The 20177-nt window shown below is 42.0% G+C and overlaps 1 protein-coding gene across 1 annotated transcript; it reads right to left on the bottom strand.

The window, feature by feature from the left end:
- Window positions 1–12141: 12141 nt before the first annotated feature.
- LOC147336295 (protein NLRC3-like) lies at window positions 12142–14870 on the bottom strand. Its single transcript, XM_086285363.1, has 2 exons — window positions 14058–14870; window positions 12142–13916 (listed from the first exon to the last, which is right to left on the bottom strand). The coding sequence occupies exons 1-2, from the start codon at window positions 14263–14265 to the stop codon at window positions 12142–12144; spliced, it is 1983 nt and encodes a 660-aa protein (XP_086141489.1). The 5' UTR covers window positions 14266–14870.
- Between the last annotated feature and the right edge of the window lie 5307 nt (window positions 14871–20177).

Here is a 20177-nt window from a genome sequence, read left to right as displayed (position 1 = left end):
GCTGATGTTTGCTTTAAGAAAATGTTGTTTTATTGACTGGGTTTAGATGATGGTGTCACATTATATTGTTGGGAAAATGCCAAATGCTGAAGGGGAGAAAATGTTTGATATTACTGATGTTACCATTAACCAAAGCAGGCCACTGTAGAAGTCAACGACATTTTATAGAAGGAAAACAGAACCAAAGCCAAATGTAGGAGTTATATAGGGGATTGGTGGACTTGTCACATTCCAAATCCAGTTATGGAATAACAAACACTGGTCCAAGGGAAAGGGCAGGTGATACGAGGTGGTGCTGGAGGGAAACGAGCAAAGTAAAGACAGCAAACCTATTTTGGTTCGATTTGATAAAGTCAGATTAAAAGAAGTACCATGACACTCAGAGGATCAACGTGAAACTAAAACATACGCACATTTTGTATGAAGCACATGACTGATAACTGTTGTGTTTTAAGTTTAGTTTCTTATAGCACAGAGTGGATCACAGTGAGGGAAGGACAGGGGGGGAACTGAGTTTAAATGTGAAGTTGATGCTAATATACAGGTTTTGTTTCTAGGTCGTTCTGGGGATGCAGGCTCTGGGTGGAGCCAGGAGCTGAAAAGATCGAACATGATAATTAAACTGATTTTATTATTTAAACACAGGTTTGCAGGCCCGGAGCAAATATACTCGAGAGGAGAATCGCTGAGGTTTCCTGAGAAATGATCTGATGAACCTTTTTCTTTTAATTTTCTAGTTGTGGTTTTGTTTGACACATGAAGATGTGTCAAAAGGGGGAGTTTTAGGTCTAATTTGAAACAATGGATTATATGATCGATGATGCAGTTCTACACTGCAATCATCGAGTCCATCCTCACCTCCTCCATCACCGTGTGGTACGCTGGAGCCACTATCAGGGACAAACAGAGACTGCAGCATGTTGTGCGCTCTGCTGAGAAGGTGATTGGCTGCAGACTCCCATCTCTGCAGGACCTGTACGCCTCCAGGACACTGGGGCGTGCAGCTCAGTCACAGCTGACCCTTCTCACCCTGGACACAGTCTGTTTGACCTGCTCCCCTCAGGCAGGAGGCTCCGGTCCATTCGCACCAGAACCTCTCGCCATAAGAACAGTTTCTTCCCCTCTGCTGTTGGACACATGAACAATAACCGTATGACTGTTCCCACCACTACCACGTGACCCTACGCTGTGTTCACTGCATCATTCCATGTTTGGCCCTGATCACCACCTGCACTCATGTATATATCTATCTACTTAGCACTTTTAATCCTTATTTTTATTTTTATTTAAGTGTTATATGACAGTATGTTTGCACTGAAGCACCGCAGCAATTTCCTAATGTTGTAAACCTGCTCAACATTTGGCAATAAAACCGTTTTTGATTCTGATTACTGTCAGCATTTTAATCGCTAGTTTAAAGGCTGCAGCTGTTGCTCTAACATAAATGTAACAGGCCTCAGTGCTGGTTCTAATAGTCTGAGCTGCTTCCAGCTTTATTTGTGAAGAGCACAGCAGCTTACAAAACACGTAGCTAGCTCGTACAGCTGCGACGTTAAACTTTCATGAGCTAAGATGACCTTAAAATAACGGGGCTACGTGTGGTGATGCTAGCGTTAGCCACGTTAGCGCGTTAACTTCACAGGTGGTCAGACTGAGTAAACAGGCACTAAGTCAGAGGTTGGGCTCTCCGTTTCGCTGCAGGATCCCTTCATTCATGCAATTTATGCAGTTTATTAAAGTGCAATTGGAAAAAGGATTTTGAAATGCAGTTTTTAAAAGCATTTCAAAAATCAGTTTATTAAATGGGAATTCAAAAATGAATTTACAAATGCAGAATTTATTCTATAATTCATTACTTAAGCACAGAATTCTTTATTTCGATGCGCGTGGCTCTTGTGGTCCTCCATACAGGAGTGAGAACGTGTTGGCATTTGGGTCCTCCTTCCCCTCATCATAGTCTGCCACGCAGGCCGTGACAGAAAAGCCCACTAAAAGAACGCCCACCAGACCAAAGCAATGGTTTTGACTTGATCAACATTAACCCCGCCCCCTGACTTTGATGGGTGAAGCTGACAAATAAAATGTATTTATGAACAGCGATGCAGGGCCAGGAGTAGCAACGTGAATTAAATAAATACATCATTAAATAATTCATTAAATGTGTCAGTAAAATAATCAAAATAGAAAACAAACCAATAATTGATTAAATATGTAATTAACTAATTTGAATTGTATATAAACAAATATTGAAAATTTTTAAATGAAATTAATGGATAATTCATTATTAATATATATCTTTAATTGATTATGTAGATTTTTTAAATTAATTACTGAAATAGTTCATTCATTAGTGATGCATTTATTTAATGCAACCATAAAATTATTGCTAGTTTAAGCAAAATAAATTTAAGACATCAATATTAAAGGTTAACTTATGATAATGAATACATGCAACTATAACTGATGACATAAAAATGAGGATTTCTTAAGCTGAAGCCAAAGTGCTGACTCATTTGTCATGTTACTCTCAAATGTTTTCCCTAATAACAAGAACATAATTACACTTTAGCCACAAGAGGGCAGCAGCATTAATATAAGTCACATGTATATAAAGGTACAGTGATTATATTACAGTGATTTTGACAAAAACAAAACAGTTGATGGCAGTGTGTTTTTCCATGACAGAATAATTACGCACACCCCACTTTGCAGTTATTTATTGTAAAAAATGTTTGGAATCATGTATGATTTCCGTTCCACTTTGTGTTGGTCTTTCACGTGGAATTCCAATAAAACTGATTCATGTTTGTGCTGTAATGTGACAAAATGTGGGAAAGTTCAAGGGGGCCAACACTCGGACCGGCGGCCGCCTCGGGTCTCTGCTCCTCCTGCCTCCCCTTTCCCTCATCCACCTGCTGCCTCTGTGGAAGCTCCGCCATAGCCACCACCAAACAACTGACTTATTTCTACACATCGACCAGCATCCGGCCAATCCACCACCTTCCATCGTTTATACCGTTACAAAAAAAAAAAAAATCATAAAAAAACATCATTGGCCCAGAAAAACGAAAAATCACCATCAGTATGCCCGATGGCCAGTCCAGCTATGGTCGTGCCATCAGTTAACCCTTCGCTTGCCAGCTGTGACACGCGTGCCCAGGGTTGCCGACCCCTGCTCTAAAGCATCTGATTTGGATTCCTGAGATCAAATATATTTTCCTTTGTGTTTGTTTTCTTCACATTTGTGGCTTTAATGTAGTGTTACATCCTGTTTGTTTGCTTCCATCTGTATACATGTCCAGATTCACTGTTATGTTTCTATTCTTACATTGCTGTGTGATCACTGTTCCCTCTGCTGACTGATGTGACCTTTTGTATCTCACACTGATACTTGTCATATTTGTATCTGCGCCTAAAAGATAAAAAGTTTTCCACGCTAAAACACAGCTCCACCTCCTGCAGTTCTCCCTCTGAACCACTAGATGTCTCTGTTATCTAAATGAAGACGTGCAGCACAGCAACCACAGCAGCGCTCAGATCACACGTGTCCTGTTATTATGTATAAAAGCATGAAACAGGTGAGACAGGTGGGATCAATATTAATGTTGTGGAAATATATGAAAAAGCAACAGAAGAGTGAAAACATTTGGTGTTTCTAGAAAGATCTTTCAGCTCACAGCTGCTCACAGACTGTATTTACAAGTGACAAACTGCAACTCTACAGTACATCTACAGTATATATCAAATATATTCTGTATTCAAATCTATTGAGTGATGTTTGAAAGTCTTTCCAGGTGAGTTTGATCCAGGAGGGTCTGAAGCCAGAGTCAGACAGAGACTGTGCAGAGACTGTAGAAGGACAGAGCAGCAGCAGAGCAGTCCAGATACACTGATGATCCTCTGTCAGATCCAGAGGGACACACAGGGATGATGCTGGACTCTACATTGTGTCTGACAGTGGAGCTGTTCTCAGAGCAGTTCACTCTGCAGCACTGACAGTCATCTGCACTTCTTCTCATTCCTCTGTCAGTCACTGCTGGATGAAGCTCTCCTCTCCACCTCCCAGTAACATGGCCCAGTCAGAGCGTCTCTACACACAAGCTGCTGCTGCTTCAACCTCTCTGGATCATCAGGACACAGCTCCTCCTCTCTCAGCACACACACCGTCCTGTTTACCATCATCAGCTCCACCTGCAGAGAGAAGAAGGAAGAGCAGAGGAGATAAACGAGTGTTTCCAGAGACTCTTCATCAGCTGTCAGTCAGTGATGCAGCACATCCAGTATAAAGAGCAGCAGGGACTTCAGTGCTGGGACTGTACTAGGACTCATTGTTGCTTCACTTTTTCTAATCTTTGGATTTTTATTGAAGTTGATGAAAATGTTTTTCCCTCCTAGTTTGAGTTTGGACTTTCATTCATTAGAAGAACCTTGGTGTGTCCACTCTGAGCTCTGTAGGAACCCCAACAACAAGCCCAACAATCCAGATGGACGGTTCCAGCTGTTAACTGGAGGAATTCCATCCAAACATCTGCTCTCACTAAATTCTTCCTCACCTACAGACTGTGTTCTTCACTGCTTTAAACTTGGAAATGAATGCAGTCATTGGTCTGCGTGCTGCTTTGTTCAGAGAGCTGATTGGCTGTTGACAGCGTTTGATCAGAGCGTGTCAGCCGTTACCATGGTGACCATAAAGGTCAGAAACAGGAAGTGTTTGTGTCCAATCCTGAAGCCTGTCACCATTCTCCTCTCACAGCTTCACTGAGAAGCTGCAGCTTTACAGGAAACACTGGATCTTTGTTTCATACTGACTGTGTTTAGTACAATACTGCTGACAGCACCACCCACTCACTCCATCACTCTACTGACCTCAGAGTCTCCAGTCTGTAGTCTGGACTCTGCTGAAGATCAGACAGCTGCTTCACATCTGGATCCTTCAGGTTGTTTCCCCACAGGTCCAGCTCTCTCAGATGGGAGGGGTTGGACTTCAGTGCTGCTGCCAGATAATCACAGCTGATCTCTGACAAACCACAGAAACTCAATCTGTATAAAGAATGAAAGATGTAAGTTTATTAGACAAAGTGTGAGCTTGAAATCATTCAGTGTTTCATCATCTGTTCAGAGCTGAAGAAGGTTCAGAATGTAGAAGTTTAGAAAATGGAAACTCCAAACAGCTGAAGCCAACAGGAAGCAGCTTCAAACAGGAAACTGTGCAGAGTTTCAGACTATATGTCCTGATGCAGCCAGTTGGATTTTGGAGATTTGAATCTCTGTTCTGTGACTAAGTCCTTGAATCATTTCTTCCAGTTGGTCCAACAAGACAGACTAAGTGTTGGACATGTGTTGTGGCTCCATTAGGGGAGCTTCTAAATGTGATGTGATGGCCCCTCTGGGTCTGTCAGGTCACAGCACTGAAGAGAGCTCAACCTGGGCACACAGTTGTTCCAGTCTGGACCAAAGACTCTATACTGGGACTGAGGGACTGCTTTGACTGCACCCACTGGGACTTTTTAAAGGCTCATGTTCTCACTTAGATCATCGATTTCTACTTACATTTCTTTCTGGGAAAAATGGGGATTACTTTGGAAACAGGAAGTATTTTCCCCAATAAGCAGCCCTGGATTAGTAAATCACTCCAACATGTTCTCAGGCAGAAGAAGCTGTCTTGTTATGAGGGAGAGAAGAAAAAGATTGAGGCACAGAAACTTATTGAAAGAGAGATAAAACAGCTAAAATCAGGTGTAAAAGTAAAGCAGAGGATGAGCTGAATAAAGGACACTCAAGGCTGGCTTGGAAAGGAATGAAGTCCATGGTGGGGATGCAGAACAAGGAGCAAAGATGAATGTGATGCTGAATCAGCAGAAGACTTGGACTCATTGGATTCCAGCTTTGATATCATTGATTTCAATGAAGAGCTTTGTGATTGTAGCAAAGGGCTGGTAGCTCTGAGAGTCCCACTGATGAGGTGTTTGTGTGGAAATCTCTTAGTGGGACCAAAGAGAGAAAAAGCCCTGGTCCTGATGCTGTGGGAGGGAAATGATTGAAGTGTGCTGTGAGGAACTGACTGGGAGATCTTCACACATTTTCCAGTCCTCCTTGGAACAACAGGAAGTTCCCAGCAGGGACTAAGACTTCCTCCACTAGGTGGCAGTGTCTGATGAGAAAGTGTTAGTGGAGCTGGCCTGGAGTCAAAAACAGGAAGATGCAGGATTTGGGCTGAAATGGGGAAAAGTGGTTCGCACTAGTGCCTTAAAGCAAGAAGGTTGTAGGTTGAAGCTTGTTGGCCTTTCTGTGGAGGTTGGATGTTCTCCCACAGTCCAATGAAATGCTGCTTAGGTTCATTGGTGCTTCTAAATTGGCTGTAGGTGTGGATGTGAGAGAGTGCTTCTCTGTCTCTCTCTGTTGGCCCTGTGATGGACTGCTCACCTGTGCAGGTGGACCACGCCTCTTGCCCTATGACAGCTAGGGCACAGGCTGCAGCCCTGTGAGCCTAAGCTGAATAAACAGTTAGCAAAAATGATCCATAGATGGCCTGAAATCCCCCAGTTAGCAGTTTGGTAGATAGCTATGACATGCTAATCCCATCCAGCAGCTGTATTCTACCTGTAAGCTGATCCCTGCTGAGCCAAAGCACTTTTTCATATACAAATTACAACCTTTAATAGAAACCTATTGGTCAGCATCTTATTAGCCTGCTGTTAGCTTCATTCCACAGAAAACTGAGAGAAACTAACAGAGTTGATAAAGAATAAAGAGAAATGTGCTGATTTAAAGCCTTTGAAGTGCTTCAGATGATCTCTGTCCACTTCTGTCCACTCATTCATTCATGTAAGCTTTCTAATGCAGCTTTGATCTTCACAGTCTGCTTCATGAAACTCATTCTAACCCTGAATGTCAGAGTGTTCCTCCTTCTCTTTCCCATCATTCATGCTGGCAGTGGAGGAGATTTGGATGTTGGACTGTGTTTTGGATGATGTGTGTATGTTTGTGTTGGACTGCTGTCTGTAAAGCAAACGCACATTTTGCTTTGGATTTCAGTGTCAGACAGACTTTAAGGTGGAATGAAGAGTTGGAGAGTTTCACAGTGAATTATCCAGTGGAGGATTTTTCTTCTTCTTTGAAGGTTTGAAATGTGAACATTGTTCTGCTGCAGTCAATGGACTAAACCAGAGAAGAAGAAAACAGACTTTACCATGAAGATCCTCAGTGTGGATCAGTATAATATCAGCCTGATGTCTGCAGTTTAGTGTCAGCACAACTTTCACATCATATTCATCTCAGCACAACTAAAACATGCTGACTGACCTCAGAGTTTCAAGTCCACATCCTGGACTCTCCAGGAAACCACACAGATGCTTCACTCCTGAATCCTGCAGCTTGTTGTTCCTGCTCAGGTGCAGCTGTCTCAGATGGGAGGGGTTGGACTTCAGTGCTGCTGCCAGATAATCACAGCTGATCTCTGACAAACCACAGACCCACAATCTGTATAAAGAATGAAAGATGTAAGTTTATTAGACAAAGTGTGAGCTTGAAATCATTCAGTGTTTCATCATCTGTTCAGAGCTGAAGAAGGTTCAGAATGTAGAAGTTTAGAAAATGGAAACTCCAAACAGCTGACAGAGTTCATACGCCTTTGTCAGGGTCAAATTCAAGCAAGACCATGTGAAAATTAAAACACATCATCCTAGGTGAACTTAAACACCTTTGTTCCCCTTTTGTTAAGACATAGAAAAGTACACCACACAAAAATACTGCAAAAGGAAACGGTCGCCTTATATACATAGTGTATAAACTCAAAATGCACATTTCACTTCAAATTAAGATTAAGGCTTTGAACAGATCACATAGTTCAGTTCAACATATAAGACTTTAAGAATGCACAAGCATCTACTTAAAATCTATTTAATTTATCATCCATGATATTATTTTGTACAATTCCAATGTATTTTGTTCATCTCCCTTAAATAAACAGGCAGTCTTAAAGTATGAAATATTCATATACAAACACATATAAATGTGTGTACTGTCTCAGTGGCTGATAGTACCCCACAGGCCTCAGTGTGAGCTTGAAGACATTTATAATGTTTAAGTAGTTTAATGTGCAGGTGCTGACGATAAACACATTTTGAATGAAAGCCGGGGAACTTTGGTAGCACAGAAACAAGTGGCTATTCTTTGTGACTATATGGATCACTCACAATACCATTATTTCACACAAAGGCACCAAATTAATACTCAAAAAAGCTGCAGCAATACACACAAATATAAACAGTACTTGGTGACAACTTTGCTTTTAGCCTTTAACCCTTCTTGACTACTTTTGATGTGGCCTCTATATTTTACCTTTAAAAACAGTTTATCTTGCCAATCTGTTATTTTCTCATTTTGACCAACTGTATCAGCACAATTTATCTAAATTCAGACAAAATTTAAAATACACGTAGAAAGTGATATTTTGACTGTAAAAACCACACACATGTTTAACGAATCATCTTCATAACTTGAAATGCAAATAGAGATTGTACATTTTTAAAAATACGCACACGTTTTGCAAACAACAAAGTTATATGGTACTATTTAGCAAAAAATGCAGCCAAGGCTCAGACGTTTTTCATATAATCATTTCAAACTATTTACAGAACAATCAGGTGTCAAACAATAGTTTGTGTCACTCTAACACATATGAGAACAGCACAGGGATAAACCTGCAGGTCTGACAGCAGGTGTGTCACTCAGCGTTTACACTGCAATCTGCCTTTGTTGGCTTTAAGGCAGCAACTGTGACGATCACTAGTAGAACTGACACACAAAACAAAACAACAGCTACACACTAAATACACAAGACAACAAACTAACTTGAGACCAAACACGGTAAACGTCACAAATCTCTCACGTATCAAAACTCTCTCTCTCTTTCGCTCACTCGCTCTCTCTTGCCGGTCACTCCTAAAACTTCCCCCTTTTGCTAAACAACCAAATGTCATGTTTCCATATCATTTTTGATTGGTCGACATGGTACATTTTCCCACCTATAGGGCTTTGGAGCGTGATGTCACGGGAGATGGGCCATGCCCCCTTCCGCCATGACAGTAGGCCAGCCAAAGGATACCATTTCAGCTATGGATCGTACGTGTTGTGTTGTCGGTTGCAACGTTAGATCACACGATCGTGAAGGCAAGAAGCTGGATAACGGGCTCTCTTTTCATCGTTTTCCATCCTGGAGGCAACGTGAGGGATCCCATGTATCCGATATTACTAAACAAAGACGTCAGGCTTGGATTGCAGCGGTGAGACGAGCGGATATCGAGTTCTCTGCAATCCCCAGCTTTTTGTTGGTTTGCTCACGGCATTTTCTTTCCGGTGAGTTCTAAATTAATTCATATCACTCTTGAAAGGCTTTTAGTGTGATTTTCAATGTGCTGAGGTCATAGATAATGAGATAAAACATGCTAATGTGTGATGCTGCAGAACCACATCATGTCGACTGAGTAGCTTATGATTTGGCATTATTGCAGGCAAACCAGCATATGAAATGGATGTAACAAATCCAGACTGGGCACCAACACTGCACATGGGGCATGACGACATACCTGTATCAGACTCGGACCGGCACTCAAGGCGTACGCAACGGAAGCGAAAAAGAGCACCCATCGGAGGTAAACAACCCCCCCCCCCCTCTAAAAACATACTAAATTGCTATCACTGTACACTAATCCGCACATAACTTCCAGATGAATCACACACCTGTCATTGGAATATTGGTGTACATTTACCTTATGTCTAATTTTATCTTACAGGCTTTCGTTATGCAGCTGCAGAGTCTGAAGGTGTGCCCCGTGCAGAAGTGATTGATGAAGATCTGACAGAAGACCAACAGCAAAATCACAATGTCATGGAGGCAGTGGACAGCAGTTGTGTTGGACAAGTGGAGGTTGAGGTAGCAGCTGCAAATGTGGATATACTGAAGAAATGTAAACCTTTTAAAATGATGACAGATTACAAACTCTCAGCTGTGTCTGTAATCAAACCTCTGTAACTTTGCTTCACTTCAGCAGCATCAGCTCATGTTCACATGTTGATTCATGGTTTGCTTCAGTTTTTGATGGACTGCAGAATATTTTGAAGGTTATCTGCTATAAAAAGCCAGAACAGGAAAATCTGCTTCATGTGTTTCTGTTTGATCCTCAGTGACTTTGACACAAAGGCCTCTGCTGTGATGATCATACCTCTGATCAAGTCTCACAGTGTCAGCTTTGTTTTTATACATATGGATATGTGCTGATAAATGATCAGAATTATAATATTTCCCACTGTCTGCTGTGTGCCGTGACCTTTGACCTGCTAAAGACAGTCAGCTGTGGATTATTCATTGTTGTGTCTGATACTTAGAACTGTGAGGAAGAACACTACACAGTTAATCAGGGTCCCCTCTCTCTGAATCAGGGAAGGTGGGCAGGCCGCGTGTGGGCCGCGGGCCATACGTTGAGTCTCACTGTTTGAAATGTGGTTTTTTTGGATCTTTTAGTAGAATAGGCGCTTATAATGATTTTCTTGTGAAAGGAGATTCTAGGTCAGAGTGGAGGCCTTGCAGCAGCGAGAGTTCTGTGTACAGGATGTTGATGATTAGATAAGGCAAGCGACAGGAAACGCATGCAGGGACGTGAAAGCAGCGTTTTAAGAGTTTTAAAATGATGAGTAACGTTGAAGAATATATATAAATACAAGACAATAAGTCAAGAAGATAATTAGGATCAGGCTTTTGATTAAAGAGTCCCAAAGATTATAAGTTAGGGAGGTGCAGGAAAAGGTGTTTTGTTTGCTTTACAGAAGATCTCGGCGACCACAGGGGGGTGAGGATCCTGGAGGCCCGAGGCATGATGGACCACAAGAGAGGGACGCAGAAAAAACCTAATCTTACGCATGGAGTGTTCTCGAGGGGGAGCTGGTGTTTATTACTGGACCACTTAGATGACATGAGGTTGTCTGATTTGCTGAGCCAGAGGACAGCTAGAGAGGGTCAGAGCGGGAGTGGTGACCCCGATGTCCATGATGCCATGGATGGACATGGAAGCAGCTGAGTGGGCCGAGGATTGACCCAACACAATGTATTGCGACCTCTGGTGTTCCAGAGGTCGAGAGAGGGAGTATTGAGATTGGAGAGATATTTTGCTGCTATTGTTAATAATCATCATCATTACCATTGCATTAATAATATAATCTACAGAATTGATATTGCATTCAGATGTTTAAACAGTGTGTGTCTTTCAGAAAGACTAAGTTGCAGGCTGACAGGAAGTTGCAGGTTTGAAGAGTGTGTCTTTTGCAGAACTGAAACCGAAAGCAGAGTCTAAGTGCAGGTTATTTTGAGGAGCCTTTAAGGATGAGGCACACACTTAGTTAAAGAGAATCATTTATAGGTGGAAGTTTAATCATGTTTTGCTCGGGGTTGCAAAAGAGCAGTTTGTCGCAGAACTGCTGCTGATGTGTCAAGATGATAAGCGAGCATCCGGCAGTGACAGGAAGTACCTGCCATGAAGATAGGAGATAATGTTCTTTTAAACTGTGTTAAAAGTCATTGTGGTTTTGATTTGACGTATGCATATATTCTGTTTGTGACGTATGAGGGGGCGTCATTAAATTCAAGCCCTGATGGTATAAAATATCTGTTTATGCTTTGATTAAGTCGGAGATCAGCCCGGTCTGCGAACGGAGCTGGTCTTCCCACGCGTGTATTTCATTAAAATCAATTGTTTGACCAAGTTCTGGACCATGGTTGTTTGTACTCTCCTTCCCCAATATTTGAACCTTAACATTAGTTTACTCAAAATAATTTTAAGACATTAATATTAAAGGTTAAATTATGATAATGAATACATGCAACTATAACTGATGACATAAGAATTTGGATATTTTAAGCTAAAGCGAAGGTGCTGACTCACTTGGCATGTTACTCTCAAATCCTCCCTAATAACAAGAACATAATTACACTTTAGCCACAAGAGGGCAGCAGCATTAATACAAGTCACGTGTATATAAAGGTACAGTGATTATATTACAGTGATTTTGACAAAAACAAAACAGAAGTTCATGGCAGTGTGTTTTTCATAACATACCAACCAAATTAAATAATAAAAACTTTATAACTTACAGAGCTTTTTTAGAGACTTTGACCACTGGCAGCAGCCTCAGAAGAGCCTCCTCTGAAGCAAAGTATTTCTTCAGGTCAAACACATCCAGATCTTTTTCTGATGACAGTAAGATGAAGACCAGAGCTGACCACTGAGCAGGAGACAGTTTATCTGTGGAGAGACTTCCTGATCTCAGGGACTGTTGGATCTCCTCCACTAGAGAACGATCATTCAGTTCATTCAGACAGTGAAACAGATTGATGCTTTTCTCTGCAGACAGATTCTCACTGAGCTTCTCCTTGATGTACTGAACTGCTTCTTGATTGGTCTGTGAGCTACTTCCTGTCTGTGTCATGAGGCCTTGCAAACGAGTTTGATTAGTCTTCAGACCCAAGAGAAAACGAAGGAACAAGTCCAGGTGTCCATTGGGGCTCTGTAAGGCCTTGTCCACAGCACACTGGTAGAAGTATTTCTCTGTCTGAGAGCTTGTTTGTTGTTCTTCCAGCAGATTGAGTCCAGAGTTGATGAAGGTCAGGTGGACATGAAGAGCAGCCAGAAACTCCTGAACACTGAGATGAACAAAGCAGAACACCTTGTTCTGGTACAGTTGTTTCTCCTCTTTAAAGATCTGTGTGAACACTCCTGAGCACACTGAGGCTGCTCTGATATCGATGCCACACTCTGTCAGGTCTGGTTCATAGAAGATCAGGTTTCCTTTCTGCAGCTGATCAAAAGCCAGTTTTCCCAGTGACTCAATCATCTTCCTGCTCTCTGGACTCCAGTGTGGATCTGTCTCAGCTCCTCCATCATATTTGATCCTCTTGACTTTGGCCTGAACCACCAGGAAGTGGATGTACATCTCAGTCAGGGTGTTGGGCAGCTCTCCTCCCTCTCTGGTTTCCAGCACATCCTCCAGAACTGTAGCAGTGATCCAGCAGAAGACTGGGATGTGACACATGATGTGGAGGCTTCGAGCTTTCTTGATGTGGGAGATGATCCTGCTGGCCTGCTCCTCATCTCTGAATCTCTTCCTGAAGTACTCCTCCTTCTGTGGGTCAGTGAACCCTCTGACCTCTGTCACCATGTCGACACACCAAGGAGGGATCTGATTGGCTGCTGCAGGTCGTGTTGTTATCCAAAGGCGAGCAGAAGGGAGCAGGTTCCCTCTGATGAGGTTTGTCAGCAGCTCATCCAATGAGGTGGACTTTCTGGTTTCTGTCAGGATTTTAGTTTTGTTGAAGTCCAAATTAAGTCGACACTCATCCAGACCATCAAGTATGAACACAACCTGGAAGTCTTCAAGCCTGCAGATTCCTGATTCGTTAGTTTGATTAAAGAAGTGATGAACAAGCTCCACCAAGCTGAACTTTTCCTCTTTCAGCACATTCAGCTCTCTGAAAGTGAATGGAAATATGAACTGGATGTCCTGGTTGGCTTTGTCTTCAGCCCAGTCCAGGCTGTATTTCTGTGTTAAGACTGTTTTCCCAATGCCAGCCACTCCCTTTGTCAGCACTGTTCTGATTGGTTCGACTCTTCCTGGTGAGGCTTTAAAGATGTCTTCTTGTCTGATTGTTGTTTCTGGTCTGTCTGGTTTCCTGGATGCTGTTTCAATCTGTCTGACCTCATGTTCCTCATTGACCTCTGCAGTCCCTCCCTCTGTGATGTAGAGCTCTGTGTAGATCTGATTCAGGAGGGTTGGGCTTCCTGCTTTAGCGATGCCCTCAAACACACACTGGAACTTCTTCTTCAGTTGGGCTTTAAGTTCACGTTTACAGAGTGGAGCAAATATTTCTGAAGGTAAGAATTTCAGAAAAAAATATTATATAATAAATATCATAGCCTTTCAGTACCCTGAAAGGATGAATGTCTATTGGTCCATTTCTTGAGCTATTAGGAAAGATCAATATTCAGTCTTTAGAGAAATTCTCTTACTGCTCTGCAGATGGTCAGCCATCTCATGCTGCTTAAGTCTCCTCAAGAAGTGGAGTGTGATCTTCAGAAATGCTTCTCTGCAGCTCTTTCTTTCATCTTCATCCTCTCCTTCAAACATCTCCTCATCCTCCATCTGGCTCTTTAAAGTTTCTGGGTGATCTGGACTCAGAAGCTTCTGGATCTTCTTCAGCTCGTTCTTCACAAACATGGTGATGTTGTCCTCCAGCCGCTGGAAAAGAAGACTATATGAATTACCCAGTGGTAAATGGACTGGTTCTTATATAGCTCTCTTTGATACTCTGTGCACACAAAGCATTTATACAACATGCCTCATTCAACCAAGCACATTGTTCTATGCTTAAATACTTTCTTTCACACTCTGATGGATGCATCAGAGGGCAGCTTGGGTTTAGTACGTTACCCAGTACATTTGCCAGCCAGGGTTTGATTCACAAACCTAACTAGTAGCTGACCTGCTCCCCTCCTGAGCTACAGTCACCCCAATCTGACTGAAATCATGGAGCCCAAACTCTGATTTATGTTGGACACACTGACAATCCTCTGGTCCACAAAGTGCAGCATAGAGGTGACTGAAAAGAACAAATGTAAACGTAGTACTACAAACCATAACCACAGAGTCCAGGTGTGTTTGATGTTGCTGTGCAGACTGACCAGTGGAAACCTCTGCTCTCTGCTGGTCCACTCTGTGGAGGAGTAATGTATAATTAGCTCATGTTATGTCTGTCCACACACAGACACAAGCTAAAGGTCCATGAAGTGATGTTTGGATGGGTTCAGTCAATCAGATGACTGTCATGGTGAAGCTTTGCTAGTCCTGCTGATCCCACTGAGAATTAACAACTCAGTTTCCAGGTGTCTGTAGTTTTCTGCTCAGTTTCTTTAGTCCCAACAGCTCTTACCATCTCCTGCATAAAGCTTTCCCTCCATGCTCAGATGCCCTGGAACAAGGTGCTCTCTTTATATCAGTGACTGGTTTAAAGGGACAACTTGCAGTGCTCGCCAAACTTTGTGTCAGCAAAAGTAGTTCTAATGTTTCTTACATTTATTACATTTTTACATTTTTACACACACAAATCAATGAACGCAAAAACATAAACTTTCCAGATATTTTGTTTCACAATGTTACAAAACTCAGTTCACAACTACACAGTCTGATTTACAAGTACAAAATATTTATGACCACAGTTTGAGCCGATGTATGTCCCGAGTCTGTGGACTCAGTAGTTTTGTTTTGATTGTTATTGTCTTTTGTTACAATTTCATTCTGATTAAGATTTTCTAGTTCTGAGGTTTTGGTTTCTGTGTTCCCTCTGTACTGTGTTAGTATTGTGTCTCTGTGTTCACTTCCTGTTTTATTTTGACAGTGCCATGTCCTACGTTAGTGTGTCTACTTTTGCTTCCCCTTGTCTGGTTATGTCCAATGAATCCTGCTGTGTCTCCCTTTTCTCATTCCCTGATGGCTCTTTTGTGTATATGAGCCCTTTGTTTTCTCCTGCTTGTTGCTGGTTCGTCTGTGTTGTCTCCCCGTGTCTCCGTTTAAGGTTTCAGGTTAGTTTTGTAGTTTTTTCAGTAGAGGTTATCTTAGCTTCTGCACAGGCCATCTCCACTGCACTTCACCGTTTCAATAAAGCTCACTCACTTCACAGCAGTGTTGGCATCTTGGGTCCTTTATTAAATTCAACATGGCTCGCCCCGCTAGCCGTGACATAAGATGTGAAAACAATATCCAAAAAACACAAGAGACAAACAGGAAATAGTTTTAAGGTGCAGGGCCAACAAACTGAGTCTAGCCATGAACTCAGAGTTGATTGAATTAGCATTTTGAATTGGCTGACCTGAGCAATCAAGTCTATGTTCACTTTGAGTTAAGATTATACGTGATTGATGGAAAAGAAAAAAGCCGTCATCAGCAACTGATTCTGATTTAGCAGGTTTTCAAATCTAAACGGTACCCATCCCTAGCTGGCTGTAGTTAAACCTTTACTTAAAAAGCATCCCTAGACCCAGCTGTCTTAGCTAATTATAGGCCGATCTCCAACCTGACAATCCTTGAAAGAGTAGTTGGGGGGCGACAATCAGAGGGGCAGTGTGATGATCTTAGGTTACAAACTACCGCAGTCAAGTCATTAAGGGAGACGGGATCAAACTGCTCTAAGACAGCTGAGCACACAGGAGAAAGACTCGGATCTGAGGCAGCAGTCGGCGAGACAAGAGCCCTAATAGATAGAAGCTTGTTGTTAAAAAATGCTAAAAAGAGTGACGCTGAAAAACTAGTTCATGCATTTATTACTTCCAGGCTGGACGACTGTAATTCATTATTATCAGGATGTCCTAAAAACTCAGTGAAAAGCCTTCAGCTAATCCAAAATGCTGCAGCAAGAGTCCTGACAGGGACTAGAAAGAGAGCAGATTTCTCCTGTTTTGGCTTCCCTTCATTGGCTGCTCCTCACATACAAGGTCTTAAATAATCAGGCCCCATCTTATCTTAATGCTGCACCACAACACCTGATCTCTGGTTTCCTCACCTCTTCAATCCCACTTTAATACTTGACTAAACTCATTTTCCTGTTTAGGTGTTGAGGCAAAGCCGCCCATCTACAATGCAGGCAACAGCAAACGGAGCTATTTTTGATTCCCTTTGAGTTTTTTCTACTTTTGTGCTACAAAATGTTCAAGCTGATTAAATTCATTAGAATAAAAGTTCAGATAATTTTCTCATATTAATGTTGGAGGTAGAAATTCAGGTAACTTTGCACAAAAACTGGCAGAAATTTCCTTCAAAAATGGAGTTTTTACTTTAATACTGTGAGTACATTTCAGAGCCTGGACTCTTTTACCTTTACTTGAGTAAAGAAGTTGAATCAGTATTTCAGCTTTAAGAGGGTATTTTAACACAAACATCAGTCCTTCTACTTAAGTATGTTTGACACTTTGTTTACGCCTAAATTAACTTTACTGTTAACGAGTTTTCATGTTTCTGTAATCCACCAGTGTGCTCATGCTTTTTTAAGTGAAAACATATTTTTAATGATCAAATATAATTATGTTTGTTATTTGTGGATTTTAAATGTCCTTGACAGAGACAGATGATGATCATTATCCTGCACTGTGGTCTCAGGTTTGGTCGAGCTAGCACAAAGAATGGCTATGTTGAACTTCCTCCTGGGATCTACACTAAGAAGTGAGTCCAACATTAGCAGGGTCTCTTTCCTTTATCTGATTCACTTTAGCATTCACAGTCACGTGAAGCTTGTTATTAACTCGATAAGTCAACCCAGGGTTTCAGCTGAGCGCTCACATGAAACACATGGTGTTGGCAGCATCTGATCAATCATATTCATGGAGACGTGTATCAGCAACAGAGCAGCTGAGTTTGCAGAAGGAAGTCAAACTAAACCACAGGAACAATATGAGGAGATTACACACATAATAAAATACTAGCAGTAACACAGCTGCTGCAGACAAATCAGTCGTGTGATCGTGTGTGAGAGGAGAAGGACTGTAAAGGAGTTTGGTGTTAAAAGCTCTGTATGAATGTGGGAGACTTTGAAGGGCTTTAAAAAGGCCAATATAAAATAAAAGGCAGCAAAATTGCTGAGTGTGAAAGTCACCAGACTTATCAGACCTCTGTGATTAAGACCTGTAAGAACACCTGTTTGTACTTGTTGGCATTATATCAAACACACACGTATATTAAGCCTTTGTTTGAACTCTGGTTGAATTTGTTACTTTCAGACTGTGAAACATCACAGAGGCTGCAGCTGCAGATCTTTTATTCACCTGGAAATTTACTTTAAATGTTAGATGGAAAATGTATTGCTCAGTTTAACCAAAGTAAGAACAAGAATCCATAAACCTTCATAAAGACAAACATCTCCCAGAACATTGAGCTGCTGAAGTGTCACTGAAGGGAAAAACTATTTGTCCTCCTCCATCCAGCAACACCTGAAACACCTGAGTGGAAGCTCCTCCCTACACTGTGTTTGAAGCAAAGCAGAAAGGAGACACCTGCTGGAGCAGCTGGAGTCCTACAGACACTCAGCCTCTTCACTACACAAACACCTCCTACAACATCCACTCTTTCCACTCTGACTGCTGTGTTTGTGGAAACACTCCAACACACACCGCTTCACACACCAACATAGAAATGTGTGAAAAAGAGCTGAGCTGATATTAAACATGAGGATTTATTCAGAAACACAGAGTCAGGAACAACATCTAGACACACATTACCTCTCAGCAGCAGAAGAACAGCCTTTAAAGTTTATATCAGCACCCATCGACACGTTGCTCTTTAAGGAAACACAGCTGGGTTCAGGTCCAGGAGATTCTGGCCTCTTATTGATCCTAAAAGAAAAACAATAAATGTCACAGCTTCATGAGACAGGAAGGAAAAACTGGAAATATTAAATTAAAGACATGATGAACAATCTCATAAAAATAATGTACTTACTCTTTGTCACATAACAGTCTTTTGTTAAAGTTTACACCAACACCCTTCGACCTGTTGCTCTTTAAGGAAACACAGCTGGGTTCAGGTCCAGGCTCTGGATTAGTTTCAGGGTTATGTCCAGCTGAGCCTGGTACGCCCCACAGCTCTGGGCTTTAAAACAACACACACAGAGGTATGAGTGTGAATAATGATGGAGCAGTGATGTGAGTGCTGAGCTGTGACATGGAGAAGAGTCATGGACAGTTAGAGATGGTCATCTCACCTCTGAGCTTTGGTCTGGCTCTCATGTTCCCCACACAGAGTGCTTTTAGAGGGAGGGACTCCCTCCTCTCTGTCCTCACACTGATCCATGCTGCTCAATTCACATCAGCTCACACACACTTTCTACCTTCACCTGCAGAGGAAACACAAATCATTCATGTGCACATCAACTGAGAGCTGCAGAGGTCGTGTCTGATGTGTTGGACTAACATCCATCTGAGACGCAGCTTTCATCAGTTCACTACAAAAAGTGTCACAGAGCCCAGTTCAGCCTCCAAATCCTCCATTACTGTAGTCCTACAAAGCAGCAGGTCAAACATGGCTGCAGAGAGCAGCTTTATGTCAGTAACCATGTCCAGGACCGAGCTGACTGCTTACAGAGTTCATACTCTAACTGCTAGCTGCTCTGCTAGCTAAGCTAACTCAGTAACAGTGACTCTGACAGCAGTTACTGTGGAACAGCGGCCGAGCTCAGGACACATTCAGTGTGTTTAGTCTGAGTCCTGGACTCTGATTCAATGGATTCAATCCAGCTCAGAGTTTCATGTGTTCATCAGAATAAAATACATGTACTAATATAACAGAAGTAATGCTCTGAATGCAGGACTGTAATGGAGGATAAATAAGGTTTTTACAGCCTGAAAGAAACATTCAGTTCATATATTTGTAGACAGTGAAGCAGTTTTTAATACTGCAGCTGTTTCCTTCACCTGTGTGTGTGTGAGCCACACCTTCATGTGCTGCTTTAGAAATATGTGGTCTGACTGCTCAGACTGAGTCTAGGAGGAAAGTTCACACGCTGGAGAAAGTTTTGTTCCTAACTTTGTCAGAGTTCGGCTCCAAAGACAAAGAAGACGGAGCTCACAGTCTGTAGATGGTCCTCAGTGTGTGTGTGAAGCCAAGTAAGCACACAGGAGTGTGTTTATGTCAGCAAATCAGTGTGTGAAGAGTCTGAGGGAGTGTGTGAATGAGACTAAACACTGAAACCAACAGTCCAAGAAAAGCGTCTGGATTTCTTTAAGTTTAACTTAAAGAAGTCCAGACGCTTTTCTTTTTGTCTCCATAATGTCTCCATAATGCTGCAATGTTATCTGCCCCAGAAACACTGTGCAGAAGCTCTGATGGTGACACAGAAAAGTCACAGTGGAGATACTTCTGTCCACCTTTGATTAGACTCATTATAAAAAGGAAACAAAGTTTGAACACAGTCATGTTTCCAGTTCATTGACTTACATTTATTCCATGGACACTCACTCTAACCTGAAGCACAGCTACAACCCAACATTGTTGAGGCCTCATCTCCTCCTTTCCTGACTGTAGAGGTTAAATATGCAACAACCAACAATTAAAAGAATTTGGTTCATTTCCAAGAAATTCACATGGTG

Source organism: Aulonocara sp. 'chitande type north' Nkhata Bay, linkage group LG3 (genome assembly GCF_057382095.1).
Source record: "Aulonocara sp. 'chitande type north' Nkhata Bay isolate Kocher_YH1m ecotype deep benthic linkage group LG3, A_spYH_male_GT1.1, whole genome shotgun sequence".
Lineage (NCBI taxonomy): Eukaryota > Metazoa > Chordata > Actinopteri > Cichliformes > Cichlidae > Aulonocara > Aulonocara sp. 'chitande type north' Nkhata Bay.
Note: the sequence above shows the minus strand (reverse complement) of the source record. Positions and strands in the feature narration are given on the sequence as shown.

Coding starts and splice junctions, on each gene's coding strand:
- LOC147336295 (XM_086285363.1), bottom strand. CDS start 14,265: ATGTTTGTGAAGAACGAGCTGAAGAAGATCCAGAAGCTTCTGAGTCCA. Junction 13,917..14,057: donor GGCTGACCATCTGCAGAGCA/GTAAGAGAATTT, acceptor TCTTACCTTCAG/AAATATTTGCTCCACTCTGT.